At 38.0% G+C, this 14,160-nt stretch overlaps 1 protein-coding gene across 2 annotated transcripts in view; it reads left to right on the top strand.

The window, feature by feature from the left end:
• Positions 1-14,160, top strand: part of SPIRE2 (spire type actin nucleation factor 2) — a 59,185-nt gene that overhangs the window by 20,258 nt on the left and 24,767 nt on the right. For both annotated transcript variants that reach the window (XR_004231619.1, XM_003758523.4), the window contains exons 2-3: positions 4,651-4,694; positions 12,207-12,566. Coding sequence is in view for 1 of the 2 variants with exons in the window: in XM_003758523.4 (XP_003758571.2) it covers positions 4,651-4,694; positions 12,207-12,566 (404 nt within the window). In the remaining variant the exon portion in view is untranslated. The remainder of the gene's footprint in view (positions 1-4,650; positions 4,695-12,206; positions 12,567-14,160) is intronic.

The raw sequence follows: 14,160 nt of genomic DNA, 5'->3' as shown, positions 1-14,160 counted from the left end.
CTCCTCGAGGTATCTTTAAATAGCAACCCCCTTTTGCACATTTAAAATATTTACTTAACAAAATATTATTCATACACACTATTCCTTTCCAGGAATGCATCTATTGTATAAAGAAAGCCACACCTACATTTTACTACTGAACTTTGCTAGGAATCATTTTCAATAAAACAAACATTTAAGCTCCCTTTCCTTCCCTCTTCTTTACCAGGAACTTTTCTTGGGATATCATTGATTTTGCCAAGACCAGTTACCAATTAATATTTTTTTGTCCTTTAAATACTTTTTTTCTAAAAGTCTATAATTTACCGTTTGTTGTTGTTTTTTTTTTTTTTTTTGCCTTCCAAATCATGAGTTTGTTTGTTTTTTTTTTTAATAGCTTTCTATTTACAAGTCACATGCATGGGTAATTTTACAGCATTGAGAATTGCCAAACCTTTTGTTCCAATCTCTCCCCTCCCCTCTAACCCCCTCTCCTAGATGGCAAAATGACCAATACATGTTAAACATATTAGAGTATAAATTAAATACAAAATAAGTATACATGTCCAAATCATTATTTTGCTGTACAAAAAGAATCAGACTCCAAAATATTGTACAGTTAGCCTGTGAAGGAAATCAAAAATGCAGGTGGGCATGAATATAGGGATTGGGAATTCAATGTAATGGTTCTTAGTCATCTCCCAGAGTTCTTTCCCTGGGTGTAGCAGTTCATTACTGCTCCATTAAAACAGATTTGGTTCATCTCATTGCTGAAGGTGGCCAGGTCCATCAGAATACATTCTCATACAATATTGTTGTTGAAGTATATAATGATCTCCTGGTCCTGCTCATTTCACTCAGCATCAGTTCGTGTAAGTCTCTCCAGGCCTTTCTGAAATCATCCTGTTGGTCATTTCTTACAGAACAATAATGTTCCATAACATTAATATACCACAATTTATTCAGCCATTCTCCAGTCGATGGGCATCCACTCAGTTTCCAGTTTCTGGCCACTACAAAGAGGGCTGCCACAAACATTCTTGCACATGCAGGTCCCTTTCTCTTCTTTAAGATCTTTTTGGGGTATAAGCCCAGTAGTAACACTGCTGGATCAAAGGGTATGCACAGTTTGATAACTTTTTGGAGCATAGTTCCAAATTGCTTTCCAGAATGGTTGGATGTATTCACAACTCCACCAACAATGTATTAGTGTCCCTGTTTTCCCACATCCTCTCCAACATTCTGCATTATTTTTCCCTGTCATTCTAGCCAGTCAGACAGGTGTGTAGTGGTATCTCAGAGTTGTCTTAACCAAATCATGAGTTTTAAGTCAAATAATATGATAGGTTTTGTCATCATCTTCTAATACTCGGTATATCAATACAATGTTGATTTTTATCCTTAAGAACGCTTTTGATTCTTAATAATGTTTTGTAAACCTTTATAAATTAGCCGGTTTACTTGGCCATAGTGAATCTAGCACAAGTCTCACTTTGTATCTCAGGAAAATTAGCTACTAAGATATTATAGGAACAAAGCAGAAATGAACAAATACAACTTTTGCTAGTTTTAACACCAAGAAAATTTGGTCACCCAGAACTAGTCTATTCTTTTCTAAGCTGAGGCATCAAGTCTAATGTGGGAAAAGTATGTATTCTGATCCTGACTGTAGTATGCTTTCTTTGGGACTGACTCTCAGTTCCTTGTACCTCTATTTCTTTGTCTGTAAAATGGGGAAACCAAAGTCAAACTTCTTGAGTGGATCACTTTGTAAACAGACTTTGAAGTCAGTCTTGATCTTCAGTCAGAGGATGTATGGTTTCTAGATCTTCTGCCGTGATACTATTAAACAAACTAATCTGTGCCTTGAAGCTTCATTGACCTTATGCCCTCCAATCATATCCCCCAAGATTCTGCCCTGGATCTCTGTTCTCTTCTGTCTCTACTTTCTTTCATTTGGTCATCACATCAGCTCCCATGATTGAATTATCATCTCTTTGCAGATGACTCCCATATCTATATGTCCAGCCCCTGATTTTTTTTTTTTTTTTTTTGTCTCCTACTTCAAGGTTACCTTGCATGTGTTTTCTATATAGCAAGTATTCTAGCCTTACTTTCCAAGAACAAGACTGGTTACACACCCCCTCTAGGTTCTAAAAGTCCCTTGAGAAGAGACCAGGGGAATTTTTCTAATGCTATCAAGTTCAGACCCCAATTCTGGCATGTTCTTCCAACTACCTTTTAGTGCTTATCTCCTTAATTCCAAGTAGTCAATGAACATTGCTTCACTTTTACAAAAGAATATTTGTTTTGAAGATATTACAAGGACAGAAGTATAGACATTTCCCCCAACAACCAGAGGGGTAAACTTTCCTCTATACTACCTTGTTCTCTGCAAAGAGTGGTTAGCTCAGTTTTCAAATAAGATTTGTCCTACCAAGTTCACATCCAAATGGGACATCTCTTTTGTCTTGAGTCCTAGTCCTACCTTCTGCAAGAGACCTTTTCTAGTCCTTATTCTTATCACCTTTCCCCCTCTCTCAATGTCTATCTACTTATCTTATTTGTACATAGTGGTTAACTTGCTATCTCCTTCAATAGACTGAGTTCCTTGAGAGCAGAAAGTCTGCTCTGTTTGGGTTTTTTGGCCTTTTTTGAATCTCCAGTTCTTACTATAGTGCCTGGGACATAATGATAGGTATTAATAAATACTACTCAACTGACTAATGTTCCAAAGGCCATTCTTAACTACTTGGGCCGTCAGTCAGATGAGATATTTAGAGAGAGCATCTAGAGAGAATTTCAAAACTCCCTTTTCCCTTAGATCTTGCCTCTCTTCTCTCTCTTTTTTTAATTAAAGCTTTTTATTTTCAAAATATATGTATCTATAATTTTCAACATTTACCCTTACAAAATCTTGTGCTTTAAATTTTTCCCTCCCTTTCCTCCATCCTCTCCCCTAGAGGGCAAGTAATCCAATATATGTTAAACATGTGCAATTCTTTTTTTTTTTTTTTAATTATAGCTTTTTATTGACAGAACATATGCATGGGTAATTTTTCAACATTGTCCCTTGCACTCACTTCTGTTCCAACTTTTCCCTTCCCTCCTTCCACCCCCCTCCCCTAGATGGCAGGCAGTCTTATACATGTTAAGCATGTTAAAGTATATCTTAGATACAATATATGTGTACAAATCTGTACAGTTCTCTTGATGTGCAATTCTTTTATGCATATTTCCACAAATATCATGCTGCACAAGAAAAAATAGATCAAAAAGGAAAAAAATAAGAAAGAAAAAAGCAAGCAAACAACAATAAAAAGAGTGAAAATCCTATGTTGCGATCTACAGTCAGTTCCCACAGTACCTTCTCTGGGTGTAGATAGATCTCTTCATCACAAGACCATTGGAATTAGCCTGAATCATTTCATTGTTGAGAGCCGCGTCCATCAGAATTGTTCATCATATAATCCTGCTGTTGCCATATACAATGATCTCCTGGTTCTGCTCATTTCACTTAGCATCAGTTCACATAAGTCTCTCCAGGCCTCTCTGAAATCATCTTCCTGAACATTTCTTATAGAACAATAATATTCTATAATATTATATACCATAACTTATTCAGCCATTCTCCAACTGATTTTGTCTCTCTTACCTGAATTCCGCCAGACAGAAAGAAATCAAACCAAGAGAGGGAAGAGGTTCTGGTCAACTACTACCTTCTAAATGTACCTCAAGTTGTGGCCAATCAAAAGGCTTCTCTTATTCAGTGTCTAGCAGACTAAGATAAATTTAAAGAATGTCTACACAAACTACAAAATGGGAAATGTGTCGGCCAATCATTCTGTTTGTGCTAAAAAGACTTGGGTCATTGGCAGTTATGAATGTGCACAGTTGTCTCTCCTAGTAGGACATAAACTCATTGATAATAGATTTCTTTTGATTTTTGTCTTTATGTACATATCACCTAGCAGAATGTCTGGCTGGACTGGAGCCTAATAAATTCTTACTAATTAGATTGATGAATGGATCAATTATTTAACAGATTGAATCTCCATAAAGCCCCATTCTAGTGTTTTATCAAGACAGGGAGGTGACTTGAAGTTACAATCTATACCAGCAAAGCATGAGTTTGGGCAGGCCTTTGAGGATAGGCCCATGATGTATTCTGTATTACTCTCTCATCTGAAGCCTAATCTGGCTAGATTCAGAGAGAAATCATACTAGATTTAGCATTGGAGGTCCTGAACTGTTGAATCCGAGCTCAGCTACTGTGCTTGTATCCTTTGGCACATCACTGACTCTCTTGGAGCCTCCCATTAAGTGTCATGATCAAACTAGATCAACTATTAGCTAATGAGTTGGTTTCTGTCACAGCAACTCTCAAAGGCAATCTACTAGAGTTGAAGAGGGGTTGCAGTCTGCATCAGTGTAGAGACTACCCTCATGGACAAAAATCACAGATACTGGAAGGATTACAGTAAAATTGTCCCAGACTCCTATGAGGGAGGCACATTAGTTCTTCCCTTAACTATTCAAGATGTTGTAATTGATGTTTCAGTATCCCAAAAAAGAAGCAGGAGTATCTGAAGGGTTAAAACCTGCATTTAAAAGTAGAAACCCTTGGGCTGCTTGGCAGTGACTTGACTTAACTTCTTTTTCTCCTTGCAGACTCCTCAACTATGGTGGCCCCACCAGTCAACACAGAGGCCCAGGTATGTACTTTGTCACTCAAAAAATACAGAACCAGAGAATCATAGAGTTCTTAGTGGCCCATAAAGATAATTCCTACCTCCTGGCAGGACTTCTCCTAAACAATAATTGGATGTCATCTGTATTTTGTAGAATTGGGGTGAACATTATCCATAAAGACCTTAAATTGTAGAAGGAGATGGGGCAATTCCAAGATACTTCCATATTATCCTCCTTCACACACACTTTATTGTCCAGCAAAACTAGCCTTCAATACACCTTCTCCCCAATTTTTGCCACCATATGGGCTCTTCCTTCTGCCAATAAACTCCCTCTTTATTCTGCCTCTTAGAATTCCCAACTTTCTTCATGGGTCACAAATGCTCACTACCTTTATAAGGTTTTCCCCCTCCACCCCAAATTACCTTTTGTTTATTTTCTATATATTTGTATATATATATATATATATATATATATGTTGTCTCCCTTAATGGAATATAAGCAAGTAAACTTCCCAAATGTCTTTGTAATAATAACCAGAATAATAAATATTTATATAGCGCTTACTATGTGCCAGGCCCTGTGCTAAGAGCTTTACAATAATTATTTCCTTTTGTCCTCATAACAATCCTGGAAGACAGGTATATCCTCAGTGTTTACCAGTGTGTTTGATGCTTTTTGGAGGGACTTAGTCCAAATCAAGATTTTGTTAATCATTGGAACTTCCTCACCAATGAAAACCAATTCTTTCTTCTCTCTTTCTCTTCTCCTCCTTTTCCTCCTCTTTCTTCCTTCTTCTCTCTCTTTTTCTTCTGAGGCAATTGCAGTCAAGTGACTTGCCTAGGGTCACACAGCTAGGAAGTGTTTTAGGTCAGATTTGAACTCAGGTCCTCCTGACTTCAAGGATGGTGCTCTAACCACAACTGCCCCAAAACCAATGCTTTATTTATTGGTTTTTTTTTTCCTTTTTTTTTTTTTTTTTGGGGGGGGGGAGGAGGAGATTAAATCTCCCTATTTTACCCAGTGTGAAAATATAATGACCACTATAAATCAGACAGAAATTTGGACCTGCTCCATTTCTAAACAGGATAATTTTTCCCTTTTTAGACAGCCTAATCACTCCCTTCTCTTGGGAACTCTCCATAGTAGGACTGCACTTGTTCAAAATGTGCATTTGCCTAAGCCATTGCAGTTCAGAACTTTGGAGCTGCAGAGATCTTTTCAATTTTTCAGTTTCAGCCTCTCCTAGGAATAAAGATTATAGCCGGGCTTTGTGGTTTAGAATCTTAAATTTCTTAGGGCTCTGAGATGTAAATAATCAGCAGTCACTGTAAAGTGTCAGAGCTAAGACGTGAACATATAACCAATTCTCCATCCAATAAGCCATGTTGCCTGACATATAGTGGGCACATAATAAATACTTATTGATTGCATGTCATAAATCTAATAAGGGTAAGGAAGTCCCATCTGAAATCTTGCATAGACTTTAATTTACTACACTGTCTGTAGGCAATATTCCCAAAGCCTCAGGAAATGGATTTCTAGAATTAATATAAATTCTGCTGCAACATGAATCTAATTTCTAGGGATCATAGATCTAGCTGAAAAGGAACTCAGAGCCCCCCTAAATTCAACCCCCTCCTTTTATAGCTGAAAAACCTGAGAGACGTTAAATGACCAGCCCAAAGTCACACAGGCAGCCAGCTTCAGAGGTAGATATTACCCAGGACTTTTGAGATGAGTGCCTCTTCCATCCAATCTAGGACAGTGATCTCTAAAATGGGTTTGACACTAAGGGTGTGAAATGGAATCAAAAGTATTTTGATTCCCCCCCAAGCTATAGAAATTTGGTGTTTGGGGTTTTCTCCCCATTCATTTTGGCTCCTTGTGCTGATCCACAAAAGTTTCTTGGCTCTCATCAGAAGACATCTTGATTAAGTATCAAAACTGAGAATGAGAATTCTCTGGTTGAGAGCTTGGTTTGGGGGTGGCGTGGGTGTGGGGAGCTGGCTGACATTCTTTTGGAAACTGGACAACTCTATTTGGCATAGATCCCAGATTTTTTTCCTGTGGAAAGAGGGAAGTTGGGGATGTAGGAAATCACTAATCCACAAGTCTTCATCAGATAAGACAGGTTTGGAAATTAGTTAACCCTTTTAACACCAAAGTGGAGCACAAGTCTAGTGCTGAAGAGGACCTGAAGATTAACTCATTTTTCAGTAGCATTTATTAAGCATCCTCAACCAGGCTGAGGGTAACCGACAGATCTCAGACTCATTGGTGAGTTAGGGGATGTCTACCCCAAACACATGAAGACTTCCCCCAACCCTGGAATGAGAAGATGAGAATAATTTGTTCCAATGGCCATCAAGGTGATTGAAGCAGGTTCTGTGAAATACTTAGAGCTTAGTCAGATATCAACAGAGCCAAGATCATCCACTGCATCCTGGGCCATCACCAGTTGTCTTACTGTTGAACTTTGATGACTCTGGTAGAAAGTGAGTCTGACTCCTTTGTGCAACTCTGCCTAACTTAATTCCAATTCACAGGAAGTCAAGATGTTATCTGTGATGTCACTGATCCTTAAGGAAACGGGACAGCTAGATGGTGAAGTACATAGAGTCTTCCTGCCTAACTTTCTGAATTCAAATCTAGTCTCAGACACTTACTAGCTGTGTGACTCTGGGCAACTCACTTAATCCTGTTGGCCTCAGTTTCCCATCTGTAAAATAAACTGGAAAAAGAAATGGCCAACCACTCCAGTGCCTCTGTCAAAAAAAACCCCCAGTGGGGTCAAGGGTGTTAGACATGATTGAAAAATGACTTAACAACAACTTACAGGAAAAAAAAAAAAAAAAAAAAAAAAAAAAAGCAAAGTTGGTCTTACTTGCTTTTGCAGTTTCCAATTTCCTTTAAAAAAATTTTTTTAATTTAAAAAAAAATTTTTTTTTTACATTTTTTGCTCATACAAAACCATACCATATCACAGTTTAGTCTCTCCCAGTATCCAACAATACAGAATAGTTTAAATGACATTTTTACTTTTACTTCTACTTAAGTAATTCTCCATTTGTTAAAAGAAAAGCCAGTCATGGTCTGTGGAAGTTAGCATTCACATTGTAACTTTGAGCTTAGTTTTGCTGCTATTTAAAGTTGCTTTCTATTGTGGTAGCAAGGGTATGTATTGGTATTTTAAGGTGGTGATTAGGGGAAGCAGTCTTACTATTCACTTGGTATCGCTTATAATAATTTTTACCATCTTTTTCTGAATCCTTCATATGCAACTTTCTTTATGGTACAGTAATAATATTCCATTACAGCCATATACCACAGTTTGTCAGTCATTCCCTACACAAGCTATTTCTACTTTTTTTTTCTTTTGCTACTACTAGTTGTGCTGCTATGAATAATACAGATAGGTATTTTCCTTTTGCTGATAAGTTCATTGGATCATAAACTCAATAAATGGGGATCTCTGGGTCACTGGCTCTGAAAAATTTAGTAATTTCTCTTGCATAATTATGAATTATTTCCCAAAACAAGTTGGGCTGTTTTACCAGCAATGAATCTGTATTTCCTGTTTTCTTTCCCTATCCACAATGAGATCTATAACCTTCTATTCTCCTCTGACTTTTTAATGGTTTATCATTCTTTTTTTTTAAATATCTTTTCTTTTTATATATATATATATAACTTTTTATTGACAGGATATATGCCTGGGTAATTTTTTACAACAAAAATTTTGGATAATACTTTGTATTAAAACCTAGATTCCTACAAGTCAGATGCTTTTTTAATCTTCTAGTCAATTTGACTGATCAATTTTTTTTTTCAATAACAAATAAATCCCCAACATCCTAAAGAAAGTCCCCAGTAAGCTATTCCCTAATAGCAAAATCCTTCACAGTATCTTTGCATGGACCGGACCATTCATAGACACTGAAATATATTCATTAGAAAACCACAATCCATAGGGATATCTTTCATTAACTTGATCTACCTACGGAATATTCTTCTAGATCAGAAGTACTAAACCCTTTTGATGGCTTTGAACCTTTGACATTCTGGAGAAACTTATGGATCCCTTTTCAGATTTCTTTCTTCCTCTTTTTTTTTTTTTTTTAATATGTGCAATCCTTTTAAACATATTTCCAGATTTGTCATGTTTTAAGAAAAATCAGGCCAAAAAGAGAAAAACTGTGAGAAAGAAAAAGTAAGCAAACCAAAAAGATGAAAATACTGTTTCAATCCACATTTAGTCTCCTTAGTTCTCTCTCTGGTAGTGGATGGCATTTTCCATCCCAAGTTTATTGGAATTGCCTTGAATCACTGCATTGCTGAGAAGAGCCAAGCCCAACACAGTTGATCATCACACAATCTTGCTGTTACTGTGTATAGTGTTTTCTTGGTTCTGCTCACTTCAGTTAGCACCAGTTCATGTAAGTCTTCCTAGGCTTTTCTGAAATCAGCCTGCTCATCATTTCTTGTAGAACAATAATATCCCATTCCATTCAGATACCATAACTTATTCAGCCATTTCCCAATTGATGGCCATCCAATCAATTTCCAGTTACTTGCCAATGTAAAATGGGCTGCTACAAACATTTTTGCACATGTGGATCCTTTCCTCTTTTTTATGATCTCTTTGAGATATAGACCCAGTAGAGACACTGCTGGGACCATATGCACAGTTTAATAGCCCTTTGAGCATAGTTCCAAATTGTTCTCCAGAATAGTTCATTTCATAACTCCCCCAACAATGCATTAGTGTCCCTGAATTTATCATTCAGATTTCTTTTAAACAAAAGAATTTTTGTAAGGTGTTTAGTAAAGTGCCTAACATATAATGATTCTTTTGGAGGGGGGCAGAAAAGGGGGAGACAATTGGGGTTAAGTGACTTGCCCAGAGTCACACAACTAGTAAGTTTAAGTGCATACTTACTTGCTGTATTTGAACTCAGGGCCTCCTGACTCCAGGGCCAGTGCTCTTAACCACTGTGGCGTCTAGCTGTCCCCCATAATAGACTCTTAATAAATATTTATTTCCTTCTTTACCTCCATTAAAAATTCACAATTGAAGAAAATGCTAGATTTCAGCTGGGGTTAGAAAAATAACCACACACACACACACACACACACACACACACACATCTCAGCTCATGGACCTTTTGAAATCTATGCACAAACCCCATAGAGATCCTTAGTCCCTCTAGAAAAAGTCCCATGCTAGGTCCCTAAGGATAGGATTTATTTTTATTTGTTGGGCATGCTTGGTGATTATGTCATCTGACCCTCCATTCCATATCTAGTATATGTGACTTGAACCTGCCTTATCAGAAAAGAAACAAGATATAAATGGGCTGATTCTTTACAGGTTGACACTGCCTTTATTTGCCAAGTTGTTGTTGGGTCTTCTTTTCTCAGTAAAGTCCTGCTCTCCAAGACCCCAGATGGGGTTTTCTTGGCAAAGATAGTTTTCCAGCTCATTTTACAGATGAGAAAACTGAGGTGCCACCTACTTGTACCTACTTACTATAGGGGAGCTTTTTACCCAGACTGAGGTGTCTCCTTTTTGGTGTGTGAGATCAGGACCTTGTTTCACAGATGGCCAACTTCCCCTTCTCACTGCTGCCTCTGGACCCTCCTCAACTGCATCCTTTGTGTAAAGCACCCTCTGAAGGGCAGTGAATACTGTAGCTGCCTGTTGGCTCATTTCCTGCACAGTACAGGCTTTTAAAGTCTGTTCTCTTCTCTCCCCACAAGGCTCATATTTCCCATCAGCTTACTCAGTAATGAAGATATAGGAAACCAAGACTCTTGGTCCTCAGGGAGGGAAAAGAGAACAGTCAGCAAAGATTCTTCTCTCTGTCCCAACCCACTGACCAAGACTAGGCAGAAGAAAATGTGATTGGTTCGTCTTTTTTTTTTTTCCTTTGCTTGCCAAGTGGTGCATTCTGTATCAGCACAAATTGAATATGAATAGGGTCACTTTATTGCACAGGACCTTTCTTTTCTGGCTTAATGTGGCTGTTTCCTATGACAGACCCATAGCTGGGCTTCCTGCCCTATCTTTATCCCTGGATTTTTCACTTCCATAGCATCCTGATCAAATGATTTTGTCATTTAGTCACCAAGCTCTTACTGTGATGCTGGACACCATGTTAAGTTGTAGTAATACTGAGACAAAAATAACATCAAAAATCCCAAACCAAGAACCTCTTGCCCTCACATTCTAAAGAGGAAACCAGCAAGCAAACAAACAAGATATAAGATGTAAGTAGCAGATAATCTCCAAAGGAAGGTCTAACATGGTGAACATGCTAAAAGCATTTTAATTGGACTATTAAGGTGAACTGCTCTCTAAGCTTGTGCTCATTGAGTCACTCCCACTGCTCCAGGAAAAGGAGACGGGGTATTTTTGGTACCAGAGTCTAGCTGAACTCTTGGGATTCAAAATCGGAGACCTTGGGTTGAGGTTATTAGTTTTGTAAGAGTTCAAATTACCTAACTTCTAATTGCCTCATTTGCTCAATGGACTGCTTATGTGGTCTCTGACCTCCCTTAACTTGATCTGTGATCCAGCCATTCTCAACTACTTGTTGACCTTAGTAACAACATTCTAATTCCTAACCCCAAGCCCTTTGTACAAGTTGAACTGCTCTGAAAAATATCCTCTCTTCTTCTCTATCTTTTAGACTCTCTGGAGCTCTTAAAAACTTGATTTATCAAATGCCATCTCCTCTAAGAAGCCTTTCCATCTAGGTGCCCCACAAAAATGTAAATTAAAAAAATAAAACAATAAAATGAAGTGGAACCTTATAATTAAAAGGATTCTCCTTCCCCCAAAGAAGGAAATAAATATTTATTAAGAGTCTATTATGGGGGGACAGCTAGACGCCACAGTGGTTAAGAGCACTGGCCCTGGAGTCAGGAGGCCCTGAGTTCAAATACAGCAATGTGTTTTGTTGGATTAGAGTGAGACTATTGTTTTTGTTTTTTTTTTCCTTCTGACTGGGGGATTTGGAAAGAGAAAAATAAATATCCAAAAATGACTGTGATTTTAAAAACAATGAATATCACTAAAACTAAAAACTAAAACACTAAAACTTTTAAAATAAAATCTACCCCTCCCTCTTAATCTAAAATTTTATCCTATTCCATCTCTCCCAAATAGCCTTTTTTTCTCCCTTTCTCTGAATGCCTATCAAAGTTAGAGAATTCCTGTCAAAGTTAGAGAATCCACCCAAATGTTGATAAGGGACTATGCCACAGTTGGATACATTGTAACTTGAGTGATACCATTTTGGTCTTTGAGTAGGACAACCAAACACACTAGTGTTCTCCAAATATCTTGAATTAATCCTATCTTAATTCAAGTAAGGATTGAATTAAGTACTTAATTCCTTGAGGGCAAGGTCAGTACTTTATACTTTTGCATTCTCCATAAAATCTACTGTGTCTAAGCACTTATTGGGAGGGTGGGTAGGACTCTGATAATGACATCTCCCACCATAAATACCTTCTTCTCCTTCCAGATGGTCCAGTCTCTGGGTTTCGCCATATATCGGGCTCTGGATTGGGGATTGGATGAGAACGAAGAACGGGAGCTGAGTCCTCAGTTAGAACAGCTCATCGATCTCATGGCCAACAGCGATTCTGAAGACAACGGCTGTGGAGCTGCGGATGAGGGCTATGGTGGGCAAGACGAAGAAGAGGAACCCTGCGAGGGCCCTCTACGAAGCGTCCGCACATTTTCCCAAGTCATGAGGCTGTGTGCCGCCCGCCTGACAGACTACAGAGAGGCCCAAGCTCACTATCAGGCCGTGTGCCGGGCCCTCTTTGTGGAGACCTTAGAGCTGAAGGCCTTTCTCACCAAGATCCGGGAGGCCAAGGAGGTAGGCTGGATACAAGAGTAGAATGTTCTCATTCATTCAATCAGCCTGACTGTTACTGCTAGGAACAGAGGCTGCGGTCTGTGTTTAGTTTGGGAGGAAAAGGTATAGAGTCAATGAAAAAATGACTCTAGAAAATACATGGGAAGTGGAAAAACAAGTGGGCTGAGGGGCAACATTTACCTCTAAATAGCTGAGTTACATCAACAAACTCATATAACCTCTCCAGACCTGTTTCCTCATCTTTAAGCTGTTAGACAAGAGTCTCCTAGTTATTTAATTCTATTATCCTATCACATAGTATAGATCAAAGAGAAAAAGCAATGTTGTTTTCCAGGTTCTTAGGATTCATGAAAGAAACTCGGGTAATCGGATGGAAATGAGATGGGACTTGAATCTCTGTTCCAAACTTTGTTTCTTTCATATTTTGGCAGAAGCTTCTAACCTGTCTGAGCCCCAATTTTGTTCTGAGATATAGCCTGACATCGTGAATGGGGCACTAAGACCTGAATTCAAATTCCACTTAAATTCAATAAATATTTGTTAAGTCCTACTAGGTACTAGGCATACAGACAGGTTTCTTTCAAAACTCTCCCATACATGGTTTTTTGCTTTGTTTTTTTTGTTTCTTTTTTTAAGAGAAGGGGAGTGCTAATGAAATTGAAAATTTCCTTGTCTCAGGATTAATCCCCATTACACAGATAAGCCAAATGAGGTAGAGGAGCTTTAAGCATGAATTTGAAGCTTTTGAAAAGGGAATTTGAATTTGCTGTTTCTGTCATTATCTTGGTTCTTTTGTGGCTAGTACATCTGGATATTTTCATAGCAGAAATCATTAGATTAAACTCAGTCAGGACAAGCGCTGTCTTTTGCCTCTTTTTGTGTTTACAGTGATTACCATAGTGCCTGACACATAAGGTGCTTAACAGCTATATATTGAATTGAATTGAATTGGGAAGAACAATAGATTTGGAATCTAGAGATCCAAGTTAGAATTCTGACTTAAAGATTAATTTTTTTAATTGAGAATTGAGTCTTTATTGTGAAACTCTCACTTTATCAGTAAATATAAACTAATGTTTGATTTCTGTCCCCTCTGTGCCAAGAACTGTGTTAAAGCACTGAGGTTTACTAGGGAAAATAAAACAAAAATTTGCATCCAAAATTCAACCCTATTACACATGACCAGCTTCTGGGAAGACAAAACAACCAATCTGTTTGCAGGAACCTTTCTCCTAGTCAGAATTCTATTTCACTTGCTTTGTAGGTTAGTAGGGAAGGATCAGTGGGCCATTTAAGAGCTATCAGGGCTAAAAGGTCTGGAAAGCCCACCAGCCATCTCCCCATCCCCCCACCAGATTTGGATTAGGTCCATATGGGGAAACAGTAATACATTGTTAAGGACTTTGTGACTCTTTTTTTTTTTTTTTTTAATTATAGCTTCTTATTGACTTATTTTATTTTATTAATTATAGCTTTTTATTTTTATTTTATATGCATGGGTGATTTTTCAATATTGTCCCTTGAACTCGCTTCTGTTCCAACTTTTTCCTTCCCTCCCTCCACCCTCTCCCCTAGATGGCAGGCAGTTTCATAC

The sequence above is a fragment of the Sarcophilus harrisii genome, chromosome 2 (genome assembly GCF_902635505.1).
Source record: "Sarcophilus harrisii chromosome 2, mSarHar1.11, whole genome shotgun sequence".
NCBI lineage: Eukaryota > Metazoa > Chordata > Mammalia > Dasyuromorphia > Dasyuridae > Sarcophilus > Sarcophilus harrisii.
The sequence above is the reverse complement of the archived record's forward strand: the minus strand, read 5'-3'. Positions and strand labels throughout refer to the sequence as shown.